Raw genomic sequence first — 15,874 nt, forward strand, 5'->3', positions numbered from 1 at the left:
GTTATCTGCAAGGATACTCATGGCATTATCTACAATAGTAAAAGCCTGGAAAATTAAAGAGATTAATTATGCAGGAATATGAAATTTTGTTTTATGGTAACTAAAATACATATGTATAATCTAGACATGAATATAAATATGTGCTATGATAAAATTCCTGAGTTTTACTAGTTTATGCATTAGTCAAAATTAGGGCATAGAGAAAAAAAGGAAAAAGTGATACAGATAGTTCTTTTATTACAAACATTGAAAAATACAAAATAATTTGTAGCTAATTTACTCTATGTATTAGGGGCGTATAAATTTAACATGTACACACACACATGAAAATGGGCAGGGGTGGGGTGGCTGAGTGATGGGCACTGAGGGGGGCACTTGAGATGAGCACTGGGTGTTGTGCTATATGTTGGCAAACAGAACTCCAATAAAAAAATAATTAAAAAAAAAGTTTTTTTTAAAGTTTTAAAACTTTTTAAAAAAAGTTTAAAAGTTAAAAAAAACAGACTAAAATGGTTCTCTGGATAAGAAAAAAAAGAAAAAAGAAAAATTTAATGTTATAACTTTCAGTGTAAAAGGGCTTGCAAACATTTTTGTTAATTATGTATCACAACTCTCCTTCATAAAGTTACCAATAGCTGAAAGGTAACAAAATCTATTTGCATATATACATGAAAGGCATGACATATGCAAAAATATGATTTTAATTAGCATTCTATGATATGAAGGGCTACAACTCAAATTGGCATGTTGTAAGATTCTTAACATTAAACAGTGAATTCATCTGGACATGTTTGCACAAATGGGCAACGTAAGGCTGTAAAGTACTGTGGCCCTTACAGAAGAGGCATGTCCAACACTAACACTAAAACAATTTCTAAAAATGTGAATGCCTCTTTTTTCTTTTAGCTTCATGACTGGCCTATTTTGGTTCTTTTCCTTTAATATTAGGATTTCAAGGCTAAAATATTTGTATTTTTTAAATGACTGTGACTTCATTATTCAAATAATGTATTTGTATACACTGAAAATGGCACTCATTCTTTTTTATATAGTCGGTAATAACTATGGACAATACATGCTTTACACTATAAATAACTGAGCACATTATCAATCATTAAAATGGAAAAATAATGACTACACGTAAAGAATCAAACTGTGATATTAAAGGCTTAGCAAAAGTAAAACAAAAAGAAACAATGAAACTGACAATAATCACATTTGTATATATGCAAATATAAAAATTAAATAAATAAATTTTTAAACCAAACTAAAAGAGAATGAGGTCAGGTAATGTCAAACGTAAGAATATCAGGGGTTTTTTGAAAGACATCCCTTGCCAACTTATAGAGTCAAATTAAGTAAAAAAATTTTTTAGCCAAGATAAAAAAATATTACAGACAACCTATCAATCGTCTTGGTCCACACTAATTGTAATAAAGCATGATGACAGACAAATATTCCATGAGGCTAAATATGACCAAGCTCATCACTAGCTATCAAGACTTCCCTTCCATGATGATTCCATCACTACAGAGCGATTCTACCCACACCTGCCAGACACAAAACATTGCCATCAGCATTCTAAGACACTTGTAAGAAAAGCTAGTAACAGGTCCTGACATGTTATCTCACTGTGGCAATTTCTCCATCATAAGGTGCTACAGATGATAATTTAATCTGAGTAAATTTCTGGTTATCTAGATACTATGTTCTCAGTAATATTTCTCCAAATCCAAATGTAAAAATTAAGCTAAGAGCTTTAAGACATCTTCAAAAGTGCTATCCAAAGTGCCTTGTTTACAAGCAATATTTCTCACAATAGGATCGATTACTGGGTGCTTCTGTGTGTGGTAGTGGGGCTACAGGACGGAAGTCTCAAGAACCCTAAAGCTGCCCTTAATTGTTTCTAAAAACACTGAACTTTTATAGAAACTAATTTCAAACTCACTGAAATAATTCATGTCCAGATGAAATACTACTGTATGGCGGCATCTGGGTGGCTCAGTCAGTTGAACATCTGACTCTTGGTTTCAGTTCCAGTCATGATCTCAGGGTCATGAGATCAAGCCCCACATTGGGCTCTATGCTCAGCACAGAGTCTACTTGTCCCTCTCCCTCTGCTCCTCTCTCTCTCTTTTTCTCTCAAACAAATAAAATCTTTAAAAAAAAAAATACTACTGTAGGGCAGCCCTGGTGGCTCAGCGGTTTAATGCCGCCTTTGACCCAGGATCGAGTCCCACATTGGGCTCCCTGCATGGAGCCTGCTTCTCCCTCTGCCTGCGTCTCAGCCTCTCCCTCTCTCTGTGCTTCTCATGAATAAATAAATAAACTCTTAAAAAAAAAAAAAGAAGAAACTGGAGACACATGATAGAAGACTAATGGGATCAGATTGACCAAGGAGTCAATTCTAAGACAATTCAGAAGACATGACATCCCCAGCAGCGACACCAGCAGGACAGGAAAGCAGGTTGACAAGTTGGAAAATCAACCCTTCCAGTATTATCAGGTAGGAGGGGAGCTTCACACTCCTTTCTAATGTGTGTGTGGTTTGTGTAGCTGAGCCTGCAGGCCTCCTCTAGGGTCCCTTCCTGCTCTGACAGTTTGTAATGCTAAAGAATGCTGGAACTGAGCCAGCGGTGGTGTCTAAATGAGAAGTGTTGGATTTCAAGGTTTTATGCATTTTTTTAATGTGAAAGAAAAAAAACCCAGAATTTATTTCAAGTATAAGATGGAATAAACTACCACTATAAAATATGTATATTCTCCCTGAGATTTTAGGAATAGGCTTTAGGATGCTTTCTAGTAAAGAAAGATCTTTTTAAAAAACTACAGTTGAAGTAAACAGGAGGATAAGCACCTTGGAATCTCTGCCTCATTCTCAGTGGTTTGGTAACATACTGAGATCCTCGAACATACAGAGCCTCATCAGTACCCTTTGTCCACAGGCTAGGTATAGAAGAGAAAGAACTGCCTCAGCAGAAAGTTTCAGCTCTGTCCACAGGACTGGCAGGAAACTATACAAATAAATGTGCTAGGGCTCCTATCCTCTCTAGGATGTAAAGTTCAGCTATGCCTCTGTTAACATTTTAATTGATCAATGTACAGTCAATGTACAGTATTTAGAAAGGATGGAAGAATAAAAGAAAAAGAAAACTAACTCAAAGGGGTCAACATACGTCCTGGAAGTAGGTATATCTTTCTAATTGAAGCCAAAGATCTTTGAAGTGAACAGCCCAGAAGCTGAGCCTGGCCAGTTATATGCCTGAGTTTGCAAGACCAGGCAGACAGGTTGAGGGGCAGGGCTAAATGACAGGGCCCAGAAAGGGCAGATTTTGGAACAGCTGGAGTACAGATAACAGGTCATAAAAATAGGTATTATCATACATTAGATATTTTTTTTCATTATTTCAACTTCCTCATTTTAAATAGCATGTGCTGACTAATGCAAATAAAGTGTTATATTTTCAAGCCTCTTGACTTTGTAACTCATAGGCTCCTGCGCAGCCTTGTGTTTGTACAGTCTTCAACCACAGTTCAACCACAAGATGACAAACACAGTGGCTTCAAGTCCCCCACATTTTCTGAAAGGATCTAATATTTTTTGGACAGTGTTAAGAGTTAACCATTCTGACTTCATCTCACCAAGAGGATCATTTCACTAACCACTACAAAGAAAATGCTAGTCTTCATTTCTATATTGTTCAAAACATCTCAAAGTATTAAAAAAAAATCTGAAAGTATACAGTAAATGCTTGTTCAATGAGTGAATCAATGAGTATGAGACTTATTCTAGCTATTACATTGAGATAACCAAAGCAATAAATCATACAAACATCATTCTATTTTGTTCCTGCAAGCTGACTGTACGTATGTAAACCACTTATCAGTTCTCCTTAACTGAGTCACAGTAACAGTCAGTCTATAACTACACAAACATATTTGACATTGGAATGCCAGCATACATAATGAAGAATATTCAACTAAAGAAAAAAAACTTGTTTTATATATCACGTATGTTTAACAAAATTTTCCTGTGTAGAGTCAAGGAAACAAATTATATCATTCAGATGATTCTGGTCCCCAGTTCTGACCTGTGTGTGTGTGAACACGTGCATGCACATGTACATAGATGTGTGTGGGTTCGGGGGGTTCCCCATACTACCAACTCAATTCTGACACTATCTACCTTGAGATTGCATCAGATCCCACACACTGATGTCTCAGTCCTATAAAACTGCCAGTCCCTCCTCCTCCCCACTTCAGATGCCAGTCACAAGTCCAGGTTGTCACCTGTGCTTTTATAGATTGGAGATTCCAAATCACCCCTCCTCAGGTTTGATTAGTTTGCTAGAGTAGTTAGTTCACAGAACTTCAAGAAGCATCTTACTTACTAGATTATTGGTTTATTATGAGGAACAGCCAGATGGAAGAGATGCATAAGGCAAAATATGTGGGAAAAGGCATGGTGCTTCCATGCTTTCTCAAGATGTACATTCTCCCTGCACCTCCATGTGTTTACCAACACAGAAGCTCTTGAACCCTATCCTTTTGGGGTTTTTTTGTTTGTTTTTTTAGTATTTTTTTTAATTTTTATTTATTTATGATAGAGAGAGAGAGAGGCAGAGACACAGGCAGAGGGAGAAGCAGGCTCCATGCACGGGGAGCCCGACGTGGGACTCGATCCGGGTCTCCAGGATCGCGCCCTGGGCCAAAGGCAGGCGCTAAACTGCTGCGCCACCCAGGGATCCCTCCTTTTGGGTTTTTATGGAAGCTCAATTACATAGACATGACTTATTAAATCATTGGCCATTGTTGATGGGAGTTCAATCTCCAGACCCTCTTCCCTCCCAGGAGATCACAGGAAGAAGGGAGTAGAGGTTATGGGAATGAAAGCTCCAGCCCTGTACTTCCTGGCAACCATCACCATCCTTAGGTGCTTTCCAAAAGTCACCTCATAACACAACAGAAGACACCTTTATTGGCTGTCATCATTTAGGAAATTCCAAAGCTTTTGGATCTCTGTGCCAGAAACCAGAACCAAAACCAAATACATATTTAGTCAGTATCACAATCATATAATCAAGCATTAATGCCAATCACAAGTTGAAAAAACAAATATGAATCTCTCACCTGAACATCTTTGTATTTGTCTCGTAAGTCCAAGAGCCGGTGATAAGCTTTAATGGCTTCTGAAAATTCCCCAACATCAGTGCTGGTGAGGATGTAGTTTTCCCAGATCTGCCAGTGTTCATAGTTGCACTTGAGAGCTTCTTGTAAAGTTCTAAAAGCTTTTACTCTATTGAAGGTCAGATTTTAAAGGCAAAAATGATGAACAATCATAGCTAAATAAACCATAGATTCAGGTATAAAATGCTAATGTCAACTTCCTGTCAGTCCTTAATCATTCACATTAATAAACAGAATTTGAGACTCAAACAATTCCAAAGCACCTTAAATTTCCCTACAAAATTTTTAAAAATTTAAATGGAACAAGAAATTGCAACACAAAAAACAGGTAGAAATTAAACAAGAGCAGGGAAATGTAAATAAAAACCAACTGGAAATTTTGGAATTGAAAGAGACATTTAAACAAACAAACCTCCATAGGTGACAAAAAAAAAACAAAAAAAAAACAAAAAAACTAGACTGCATGCAAAGAGAGAACTGATGAATTGGAAAGCAGTAGTGAGAAATCTACAAGGAATTCAGATTAAAAAACAAAAAAGCAATAAAGAAAGTATGAGAGGTAAGGCTCAAACATACATCTGATTGACGTGCCACAGTAAAAAGATGCAGAAAATGTCAGGACACAGTATTTGAAATAAGGTTCAGTATTTCCCAGAACTGAACAAAGATCTAAATTCTATGATCAAAAGTATATTTTTGTACCAAACATTATAAATAAAGATAAACCAACATCTAGTTATGTTGGATGAAAGTGCAAAACATTAAAAATAATTCTGAAACCTACAAAAGAATGACAATGAGAACAGCAGATATTTTATTAGCAACAAAAGATGTAGAAAACAATAGGATAATACGTGTAAAGCTTTTCATCAAAATAATTGTCGTGCCTAACATTTTATAACCAGGTATATTTACCACTCAAGAGTAAATGTGAAGTCAAACACTTTCAGATGTACAAAGACTAAGAGAGTTTATCAGATGCTGGTCCTAAGTAGAACTATTGAAGGACCCTTTCTTGCAAAAATTAAAAGGGAAATCAGAGAGAAAGACAGGGATACAATAAATGATCAATGGTGAGAACAGAAACTGATAAAACGGGACACCTGTGTGGCTCAGTCGGTTAAGTGTCTGCCTTTGGCTCAGGTCATGATCTTGGGGTCAGGGGATCAAGCCCCACTTTGGGCTCCCTGCTCAGCGGAGAACCTGCTTCTTCCTCTCCCCTCTGCTTGTGCGCTCTCTCACTCAAATAAATAAAATCTTAATTATTATTTTTTTTAAATTTTTATTTATTTATGATAGTCACAGAGAGAGAAAGAGAGAGGCAGAGACATAGGCAGAGGGAGAAGCAGGCTCCATGCACCGGAAGCCCGATGTGGGATTCGATCCCGGGTCTCCAGGATCGCGCCCTGGGCCAAAGGCAGGCGCCAAACCGCTGCGCCACCCAGGGATCCCAAATAAATAAAATCTTAAAAAAAAAAAAAGGAAACTGATGAAATATGTCATTATATTTAACTAATTATTAAGAAGTAAAATTACTAGTTGTGTAAAAAAAGCAAAATTAAAAGTATAACAGACCATATTCTCTGAAATTAAATAAGAAATCAACAGTAAATAGCTTTAAAAAAAATGCCTGGAAACTTAAAGATGCATTCCAAAAAAAAAAAAAAAAAGAGAGAGAAGGAAACCAAAATGAGGGAAAAACGTAGAAAGTATAAAATATTTAGAGCTTTATGAAAATACTATATATCACCACTGGCAGGATATGGCTGAAGCAGTATGTATGTATGTATGTATGTATGTATTTATTTATTTATTTATTTATAGATTTTATTTGAGAGAAAGTAAGAGCAAGAGATATCCCAGAGGAAGAGGGGGAGGGAAAAGCAGACTCCCCACCGAGTAGGCAGCAGGATGCAGAGCTGAAGGCAATTAACCAACTGAGCCACCCAGGTGACAAGCAGTATTTATAGGAAAATCTGTGATCTTATGGGTTTATTATAAAAAATGACAATAAATTAGTGAAAATGTTCAATTTAACATGGTAGAAAAATGTCAAATAAACTTAAGAAAGAAGAAAATAATAAGATATTAAATATAAAGAAAGAATAGAAATGATTAACAAAACCAAAAGCTGGCTCTTTGAAAAAAAATGAAATGGACAAATGTGTAACTAAATTCCAGTTAGAATAAAAGAAACTGGCACAAATAAGATTAGTAATTTTTTGAAACAAGATGCTATAAACAAATTATACAAATGAGCTAAAGAAATAGAAAACCAAATAAATCAATTAAAATTAAAACAAGGCTAGGTAATTTTAAAGAAAAAGTACACCAAGTCATCAAGGAATCCTTGTCTTATACAAGCCACTTCAGGAAAGAGAAAAAGACTATTAAAAACTTAATACTGGCAAAGAAATCACCAGAACTCCACATCACCTATTCTATAAGTTAAACATTTCAGCAAACAAAAAGATGCTTAATGCTTTACTCCCCTGTCTGGACAAGACTATAGTTCCTTTATAGATCATAAATATTTTACTGGACAATTACAGTAACCTTCTTCAAATGTATGTTAGCAATCTCCTCTTCTAAAGCCATTTTGACTTTGTTAATTTATGACTACAAGGTCCACCTCCCTTTCCTTGCTGAGCCCCACCATGTTTCAACAAGGCATCTTTTCCTCCATGACTTCAAGGCAAATTTTGGAGGGGATAATGGAGATTCTTCTGGTCATCCCAGGCCATTGCTCTGAGAATCACTCCCTGAAGCACTGAATCAATTTCTAATACACCTATGGTACTGATCACAGTAACATCCTTATAACAAAGTCCTTTTTGTCTTCTCATTGACAGCCAATTCACTGTGGTTTAATCTTATATTCTCTACATTAAATAATTTACCTAAAGTTGTTATGAAATGTACTGATGCACTTATTCCTTAGCCCACCATCCTTTAGAGTTAAAAATGAAAGTATGCCTACTGTGACCCTTCCTCAAATTCAGCCTTAAATTGCTTTGGCGGGGGACTTGTGTGCGTGTGTCTTTTTCTCTTTACCTGTTCCACTTCCTATGCCCACCTCCCACGTAACAGCAACTGCCTTCAGCAGTGGTAGACTGAGACTGCAATTCTCCCATCCACCTGGGGGTGGGTGAGGTCAGCCTGGTGGAAAGAACTCGACAGGAAGCATCCTAGGCAGGAGGATTATCCTTGGTCTGACATGTCTGCTCATCCTCTGACCACAATCTCCTGGCCTCATAGTCTGTGCTATGAATTACTTTTTCATAAGTGTGGCTTCTTTATAAGGATCTTCAGTTCAAGATTCACTTATCAAGCCAAATGGTTATAACGTTGTGCTATAAAAGTGACAAAGATGGATATTTTCCCAAAGGACTGGCAGGGATGTGATGCCTAAGGAATGAGAAGAAATATCAAAAAGGGCATGTTAGTGAAGAACCCCGGGAGAGCAAAGGGACAGACGAGATGGTTTTAACGGTCCCTTTTAGGCATGAGTAGGATTCTTTTGATAGGAGCAGCCATAATTTACGCCTGCAGGAACAATCTCATGAGTCAAAAATGAACTATGTCTGGAACAGCAGCAAAGAAAGGAAAAAGCAAAAAGGCAAGAATAAAGCAGTGATTCACCTTTGACCTTACAACCCCACTTTTACACAGAAACCTATTTGTGGAGCTGCAGGAAAACAAGAAAGCGCCAGAAAGAAGTTGAACAATGTGCAGGACCCCCTAAGAGAGAAAGCAGAATTCTTAGGGTTAATGGGCTGGAAAATAAGGTAGAGTATCTAGAGCCTCACTACATACAAAATTATCAGGGTTACCAGAAAAACCCACTGAATCACTCTACAACTATGACAGGGATTTCCCCTGCCCCTTGCTTTAAACCAAAAGGGTCCCTAGGGAATTTTAACATAATCAGTTGCAATCAAGAACATAATATTATTTTCCAAAGAGCACAGTAGAAAAAACAGTACTTTATTTATGTAGTTTGTCATCCAAGAGCAGCAGAAGTATTTTGATGTAATGTGGATTTAATGATATCTTCAGAAGTATCTTGTGAATCCACAAAGAAAAATTAAATTAAGTTTGAAAATAAGGCCAAATGAAAATGGAAATAGATCCATCCTTTCCTTCATACTAAAACTCTGGCCACAGCAAATCTTGTCTCTTTCCTTCCCTTGGCTTTCTGTGGACAGTCAATAAGGCCAGTTGGTTGTCCCCTTTATAAACTGGCATCTGTCCCCTCTTTTTCCAGGCTAGTTATCTCCTGCCTGGACTGTTACAACAGCTGTCTCCTGACTGGGTTCCCAGCTCCCAGTTTCCTCTCCAGTCTGTCTCACATTGCCACCAGATAAATCTTCCCCCAAAGCTTCTTTTTTTCATGAAATTACCACCCCCCACCCAAAAGCTCTAGCATCTTATTGTCAACACAGTAATCTCAATTTGTTAGTGAGATTATCAGAACACACTGCAATTTGACTCCAACCTTCTCTCTCCCTACAGACCTCACTATAACCTATAGCTGGTGTAGTTTACTTGCTCTGCATATGATCATATTGCCCTTGCTTGAAAGGCTTTCCTCCAGGGGCATCTGGGTGGCTCAGTGGTTGAGCGTCTGCCTTTGGATCAGGTCGTGATCCTGGGGTCCTGGGATTGAGTCCCACATCAGGACCCCTGCAGGGAGCCTGCTTCTTCCTCTGCTACATCTCTGCCACTTTCTGTGTGTCTCTCATGAATAAATAAATAAAATCTTAAAAAAACAGAAGGAAGGAAGGAAGGATGGATGGATTTTCTCTGGCCCCTCTACTCATTCTTCAAATTTTAGCTTGAGTCCAGCATTCTCTCAGACGTGTCCCTGAACCAGGACCATAATCCTTCTCTCTTCTGAGACCCACAGTGTTTGGCATAGAATGAGTGTTCTACAAATATCACCTGTTATTATAGCTCTCTTTGTATTTCCCACCTGATATTTACTACTTTTAATGCTAATCAATTTTTAAAATAATACAGCATGATATTTTTTAAATCTACAATTCCTGAAGACATATTTCTCAGTAATACCTAGTCCACAGCAAGCAATCAACAAGAATCTATCAATTGAGTTGACAAATAAAAGGCATGTGTGCTTTATCATGTAATGGAATTTAGGATGCAAACCTTCAGTATCAAAGATTCCAAATAATACTTACTTTATCACACAGTAAATGTTTTCAAAAGGTAAACTATATTTAGAATTCAAATTGCTATATTAAGTCATTCTAACTCAAAGATACGGATGGGCAAAAGGAAAAGAAGGCATAATACTCAGTGGAAGAAAATGTCATTTGTTTTGGAAACTGAATTCTTCATAGTCTGATGTACTTACTTTTGTTTTAATCGGATATAAGAAGTTGATAAATTGTTCCAAGCTTCAGCATTCTGAAATGATAGGGAATTCAGTTTAGACTATTCTCATTTAGGTGAAATAATTGCTATAACCCAAAGTATAATACATTTTTCTAGCCCAAGAGGTGCTCTTTACAATTGCAATTTTCAATAGGTATGTTAAAGGCATACGAAAAATTAAATAAATTAAACGTAACCTTTATACTTTAAAGCAAAAATAGTCAACAAATTGACCTATTAAACACTAATTTGGAATTTAGCTAGGATTTTATTTCCAAATTTAGACTTCCAAAGTAATTGGACAATTTGCAGTAGAATTTACACAATAGATATGTATTACAAATCCAGGGTGATGCAGAATATTGTTTTCCATATCTTAAAAGCCTTTGCTCTTTTACCATCATCTTTCAACAGATAGGAGAATTAAGGAGTACATGTTCTCCTGTGTTATTCCTAAGTACTTCAACAATCAAACATACTTTTCTATTTACTCCTCTGTACAATGACAAAAATAAAGTCATTACATAAATGTTGATTATAACAAGAATGATATAAATTGGGGCACCTGGGTTGCTCAGTCAGTTAAGCATCTGCCCCTTTGGTTCAGGTCATGATCCCATGGTCCTAGGATTGAGCTCTATATCCAGCTCCTGCTCCACAGGGAACCTGCTTTTCCCTCTCCTCCCTGCTCATGCTCTCACTATCTCTCTCAAATAATTTTTTTTTAAAAAAGAACAATATGAATTATGTTGTTTCTCTGTTCAGCTTTTTATAAAATATAGGGTATACAGTTTTCAAGTTAATATGTATGATTTAGAAATTAAGTGGCAATGGACATCTGCTTGCAAACATAGCACAGTTAGTACCAGACTAGACTAGCCTTATTACCATAAAAATCTAAAAATTGGTCAAAATTTAGAGAGCAAATATTTTTGAAAAGTTGGAAAACAAGCAGCATGGGGCTGTGATTCTTGAAAGAAGGTAAACTAAGATGTCTCAACAATCAATGTACACTTCCATCTAGAGGCACTTTCAGGGCTCAGCACAGAGAGGTAGAAACCAAAGCAGCACAGCATGTCTTACTGAGATTAAGAAAGAGATAAGAGTTCAGGGCTCAAAACTTGGCTAGAACTTGCAGGGAAACAAACAAAAACAAACAGGGAAGTGAGATCTGTGCAGCAGAGAATAAGCTCCAGAAACCTCAACAAGCATCCATGCTTACAATGAATATATTTAACAGCAGGTTGGACATAAATATAAGATCTAAAACAATAAAACTCTTAGAAGAAAACACAAAGGGAAGTCTTCATGACCTTAAATTTGGCAGTGGACTCTTAGATATGATACCAAAGACATGAGCAACAAAAGAAAAAACAGATAGCTGCACCTCATCAAAACTAAAAACTGGGGTACCTGGGTGGTTCAGTGGTTGAGCCTTTGGCTCAGATGGTGATCCTGGGATTGAGTTCCACATTAGGACCCCCGAAGGAAGCCTGCTTCTCCCTCTGCCTATATCTCTGCCTCTCATGAATAAATAAATAAAACCTTAAAAAAAAAAAAACACCTAAAAACTGTCATACCTCAAAAGATACTATCAAGAAAGTGAAAAACAATTTACAGAATGGGAGAAAAAATTTGCGAATCATGTATCTGATATGGGCCTTGTATCTAGGATGTATAAAAAAACTTCTACAACTCAATAATAAAAGATAACTAACTCAATTTAAAAATGGGCAAAGGATGTCAATAAATATTTCTCCAAAGGTGGGAAACAATGCCACCTCCTCAGATGATTAGAATCAACAAAATAGATGTAATAAGTGCTGGCAAAGATGTTGAGAAACCGGAATCCCCACATACTTGCTGGTGGGGATATAAAATAGTGACTTAGAAAACAGTCTGGCAGATTCTCAGAATTCTGAACACAGAGCTAATATGCCCACTAATTCTACAAGTAGGTACATACCCAAGAGAAAAAGAAACATATGTCCACACAAAAACTTGTAAATGACTGTTCAGAGCAACCTAATTCATCATAGGCAAAAAAGCAGAACAATCCAAATGTCCATCAAGTGATGAACAAGTAAGTGCAATGTGATATGCCCACATAATGGAATATTATTTGACCATAAAAAGGAATGAAGTACTGATACATGAGACAACATGGATGAACTATGAAAACACTGATCATAGTGAAAGAAGACACAAAAGACCACATAGTATATGATTCCATTTATAAAATGTCCAGGATAGACCAATCTAGAGACAGAATGTACATTAGTGGTTGCCTGGGGCAGAAGGTGGAGGGTAGGGGGTGGAAGGTGTTTGGTAGAAATGAGGAGTGACTGCTAATGAGTAGAAGGGGGTTCTTTATATGATAATAAAAATGTTCTAAAAAAATAAATAAAATTAAAATGTTCTAAAATGTACTGTGGCATGGTTGTACAATTTTGAATATACTAAGAAATCACTGAATCGTACCCTTTAAATGGACAAACTATATGGTATGCGATTTATCATCTCAGTAAAACTATTACGTATTAAAAGATCTTAGACGAAAAGAAGGAATGCAATTAACATAGGCAGTACACATTACTGAACAGATGTGACATTTTGCTATGTATTTCCATTAAGCATAATTTTAACTACAAAACTGTTGTATCAACATTGTTTCCATGAATAACTTGACTATTATAAGAAGAAATTTATTTCTAGACTTATGAATAATTTACCTTAAGGTGTGATCTTCTGTCAAAGGTATACTTTCTTCCAACACAAAAGGAGGCGTTCTTTTATTGTAACATAAAATAATAGAAGACCGGAATTTTTTGTTCTTTAATCTGTTGTTTTTGTGAGAAGAACGCTTAACATGACATCTACCCTCTCTACAAATTTTTAAGTACACAACACAGTACTGTTAACCACAGGCTCAATGTTATACAGCAGATCTCTAGAACTTATTCATCTTGTATAACTGAAACTATATACCCATAGGAATTGCTATTCTGAACAATAGTACAATCCAAGCAATTTAGAGAATAATTAAAGCGCTGCGAGAAGGAAAGCAGACTGAACAAACTCACATCGGGTTCTAGAGTCACACAACACTGAAATGCCTTCGCTGAACCTCCATAGTCTTCCAACGCCAAATAGGCACAGCCAAGAGAAAACCACACCCCAAGCTGCAAAGACAAAAGGTCAAAGTCACTCAAACATATAGAGATCTATAAGATATTTACTTTACAGTCTACATTCATTTCAATGTAGGAAATTGAGTACTAGAGGTGAATTTTTTCATATAAATTTTCAAAGCTAATACAACACCAAAAGTACGTGCAGTATCACTGTATATCTTGCTGAGAAGGACCATTCTTTGTATTCACCAAATACCATGAATGCCATCAAGAGCCATCCATAAACCTTGATACTCTGAGAGTGGGATTACTCTAACCTTTTTACTGAGTATCAACTATGTCAAAAGTATACAAAGTATCAGCAAATTCACAACTGATCATGTATAACAAACTTCAGAAGAAAAGCTCTTGCTTTCATCTTTAAGTTAGCCCCAAACAATTCTGTAATTTAACTGAGAGCAAATGCCCTAGCCTGTATCTGCTTCGGCATGTCTGAAAATAATTTAGAGAAAGCAGGCTGAGCATCTGGATTACCAAACGCCATTCAAATTAGAAAGCCTGACTTGAGTCAACAGTAAGATGTGTTAGCAGAGAGATTTAGGGGGAAAAAAAAAAAACAGGTGAAAGTAGGAAGTAGCTATTGAAATTACAGAATTCTTCATATCGCAGCATTTCCTTAAAATTCAATAGGCTCTATCAAAAGAACGATAAAACTGATAAAAATTCAATGAAATTAGTCAGAAACGCAGTCAAGTTTGCTTTCCTTTCCGATGCAGTTAGTAAGGGCAGCAGGAGCATGCCGCTGCCGCTCCCTGACTCCCGGGACAAAGCAGGGAGCCCGCGGACAGGTTTGGTGACACCCTTCAGGGTGGGAAAGGAAAGGAGGTGCTTTGTTATCTGTTCGGAGCCTTCCACAGAGGCAGCGCAGGAGACGGCCGGTGCACCCCTCCTCCCCTGGCCATTTCCACAAAACTTGTTCCGTATGGCTAGTTGAGGCCTGAACGGTTTTTAAGCAGATAAAGATTTTTAGCCGATAATTAGAGATAAGGCTCAGAAAGCAAACATCCCTGGGCAATTTAACACTTTGCCTTGAATTCACAAGAGGCTATAAATAACTGCTATCAGGAGCCTTTATGGAGAACAGATTTTGTTAGAGGGATAGGTAACTGCTGAAAGGAGATGGGTGTGTGTTTGGGGGGGGTGGGGGGAATGCTGGAGCTATCAGGTTGAAGCAAAGTTAGAAGTTCACTTTTCTGAATCAAGGGACTACCAGCAACTGAAAAATGACCTCATTACACCTTCCTTCTGTCAATTATTTACAGAATAGAGAGACTAAACACACTACTAATGATACCTTCTGAGCTGGCCCGAAGTCTGACGCTAACTTCTAAACAATATATAAAACAAGCTAACTTCTAACTAAGGTGAAAGTTTCAAAATCTGTGTGTTATGTGTTATATTTCATCAGGTATAAGGTACACTTTTTTTTCGCCATTCAACATCTCTGAGATAGATCCGATAGCTTATTGGAGTTTATTGGAGGCATTTTATTTTTTATATAAGGTGGCACCTAAGATGTGCCTGTCACAACTAATGGCCTTTTTTTTTTTTTTTTTTTTAAGATTTTATTTATTTATTCATGAGAGACACAGAGGCAGAGACACAGGCAGAGGAAGAAGCAAGCTCCCCTCAGGGAGCCCGATGTGGGACTCCGATCCCTGAACTCCAGGTTCAGGCCCTGAGCTGAAAGCAGAACTTATTAACCGCTGAGTCATCCAGGCGTCCCCAACTAATGGCATCTTATATCTAATGAATTGTGGTGACTAGTTTACTTGAAAGGAGGGATACCTCATTTCTGGGTCTAAAGCAAAAAAATGAGAACAGCCCTCAAAGTTCTCAAAATGCATGTGCTGTGCTTGCTCTCTGCAAATAACCTTCCCACAAAACTATTTCACATGTGTTGTTATTAAAAAAAAAAAAGTGTAAATTCAAGATGTAAATAGAGAACTTTATTTTTCAATCCACCTGGAAAGACAAAGGTTACGAATGTCTAAAATTAGCAATTCCTCACAGCTCTAAAACAAGCTGGCAATGAGATTACTATTTACCTTTAAAGTTTTGAAACAAGTCAATGTTTTGTAACCAGTGTCTTAAAA

The 15,874-nt window shown here is 37.0% G+C and overlaps 1 protein-coding gene across 2 annotated transcripts in view; it reads right to left on the reverse strand.

Annotated features, from left to right (window-relative positions):
* Nucleotides 1-15,874, reverse strand: part of TTC27 (tetratricopeptide repeat domain 27) — a 172,046-nt gene that overhangs the window by 16,009 nt on the left and 140,163 nt on the right. For both annotated transcript variants that reach the window (XM_072770575.1, XM_072770576.1), the window contains 3 exons: nucleotides 13,668-13,766; nucleotides 10,565-10,617; nucleotides 5,131-5,296 (listed from right to left, as the gene is read on the reverse strand). In XM_072770575.1, coding sequence (XP_072626676.1) covers nucleotides 5,131-5,296; nucleotides 10,565-10,617; nucleotides 13,668-13,766 — 318 coding nt within the window. The remainder of the gene's footprint in view (nucleotides 1-5,130; nucleotides 5,297-10,564; nucleotides 10,618-13,667; nucleotides 13,767-15,874) is intronic.

Source organism: Canis lupus, chromosome 12, assembly GCF_048164855.1.
Source record: "Canis lupus baileyi chromosome 12, mCanLup2.hap1, whole genome shotgun sequence".
In the NCBI taxonomy this organism is placed as follows: Eukaryota; Metazoa; Chordata; class Mammalia; order Carnivora; family Canidae; genus Canis; species Canis lupus.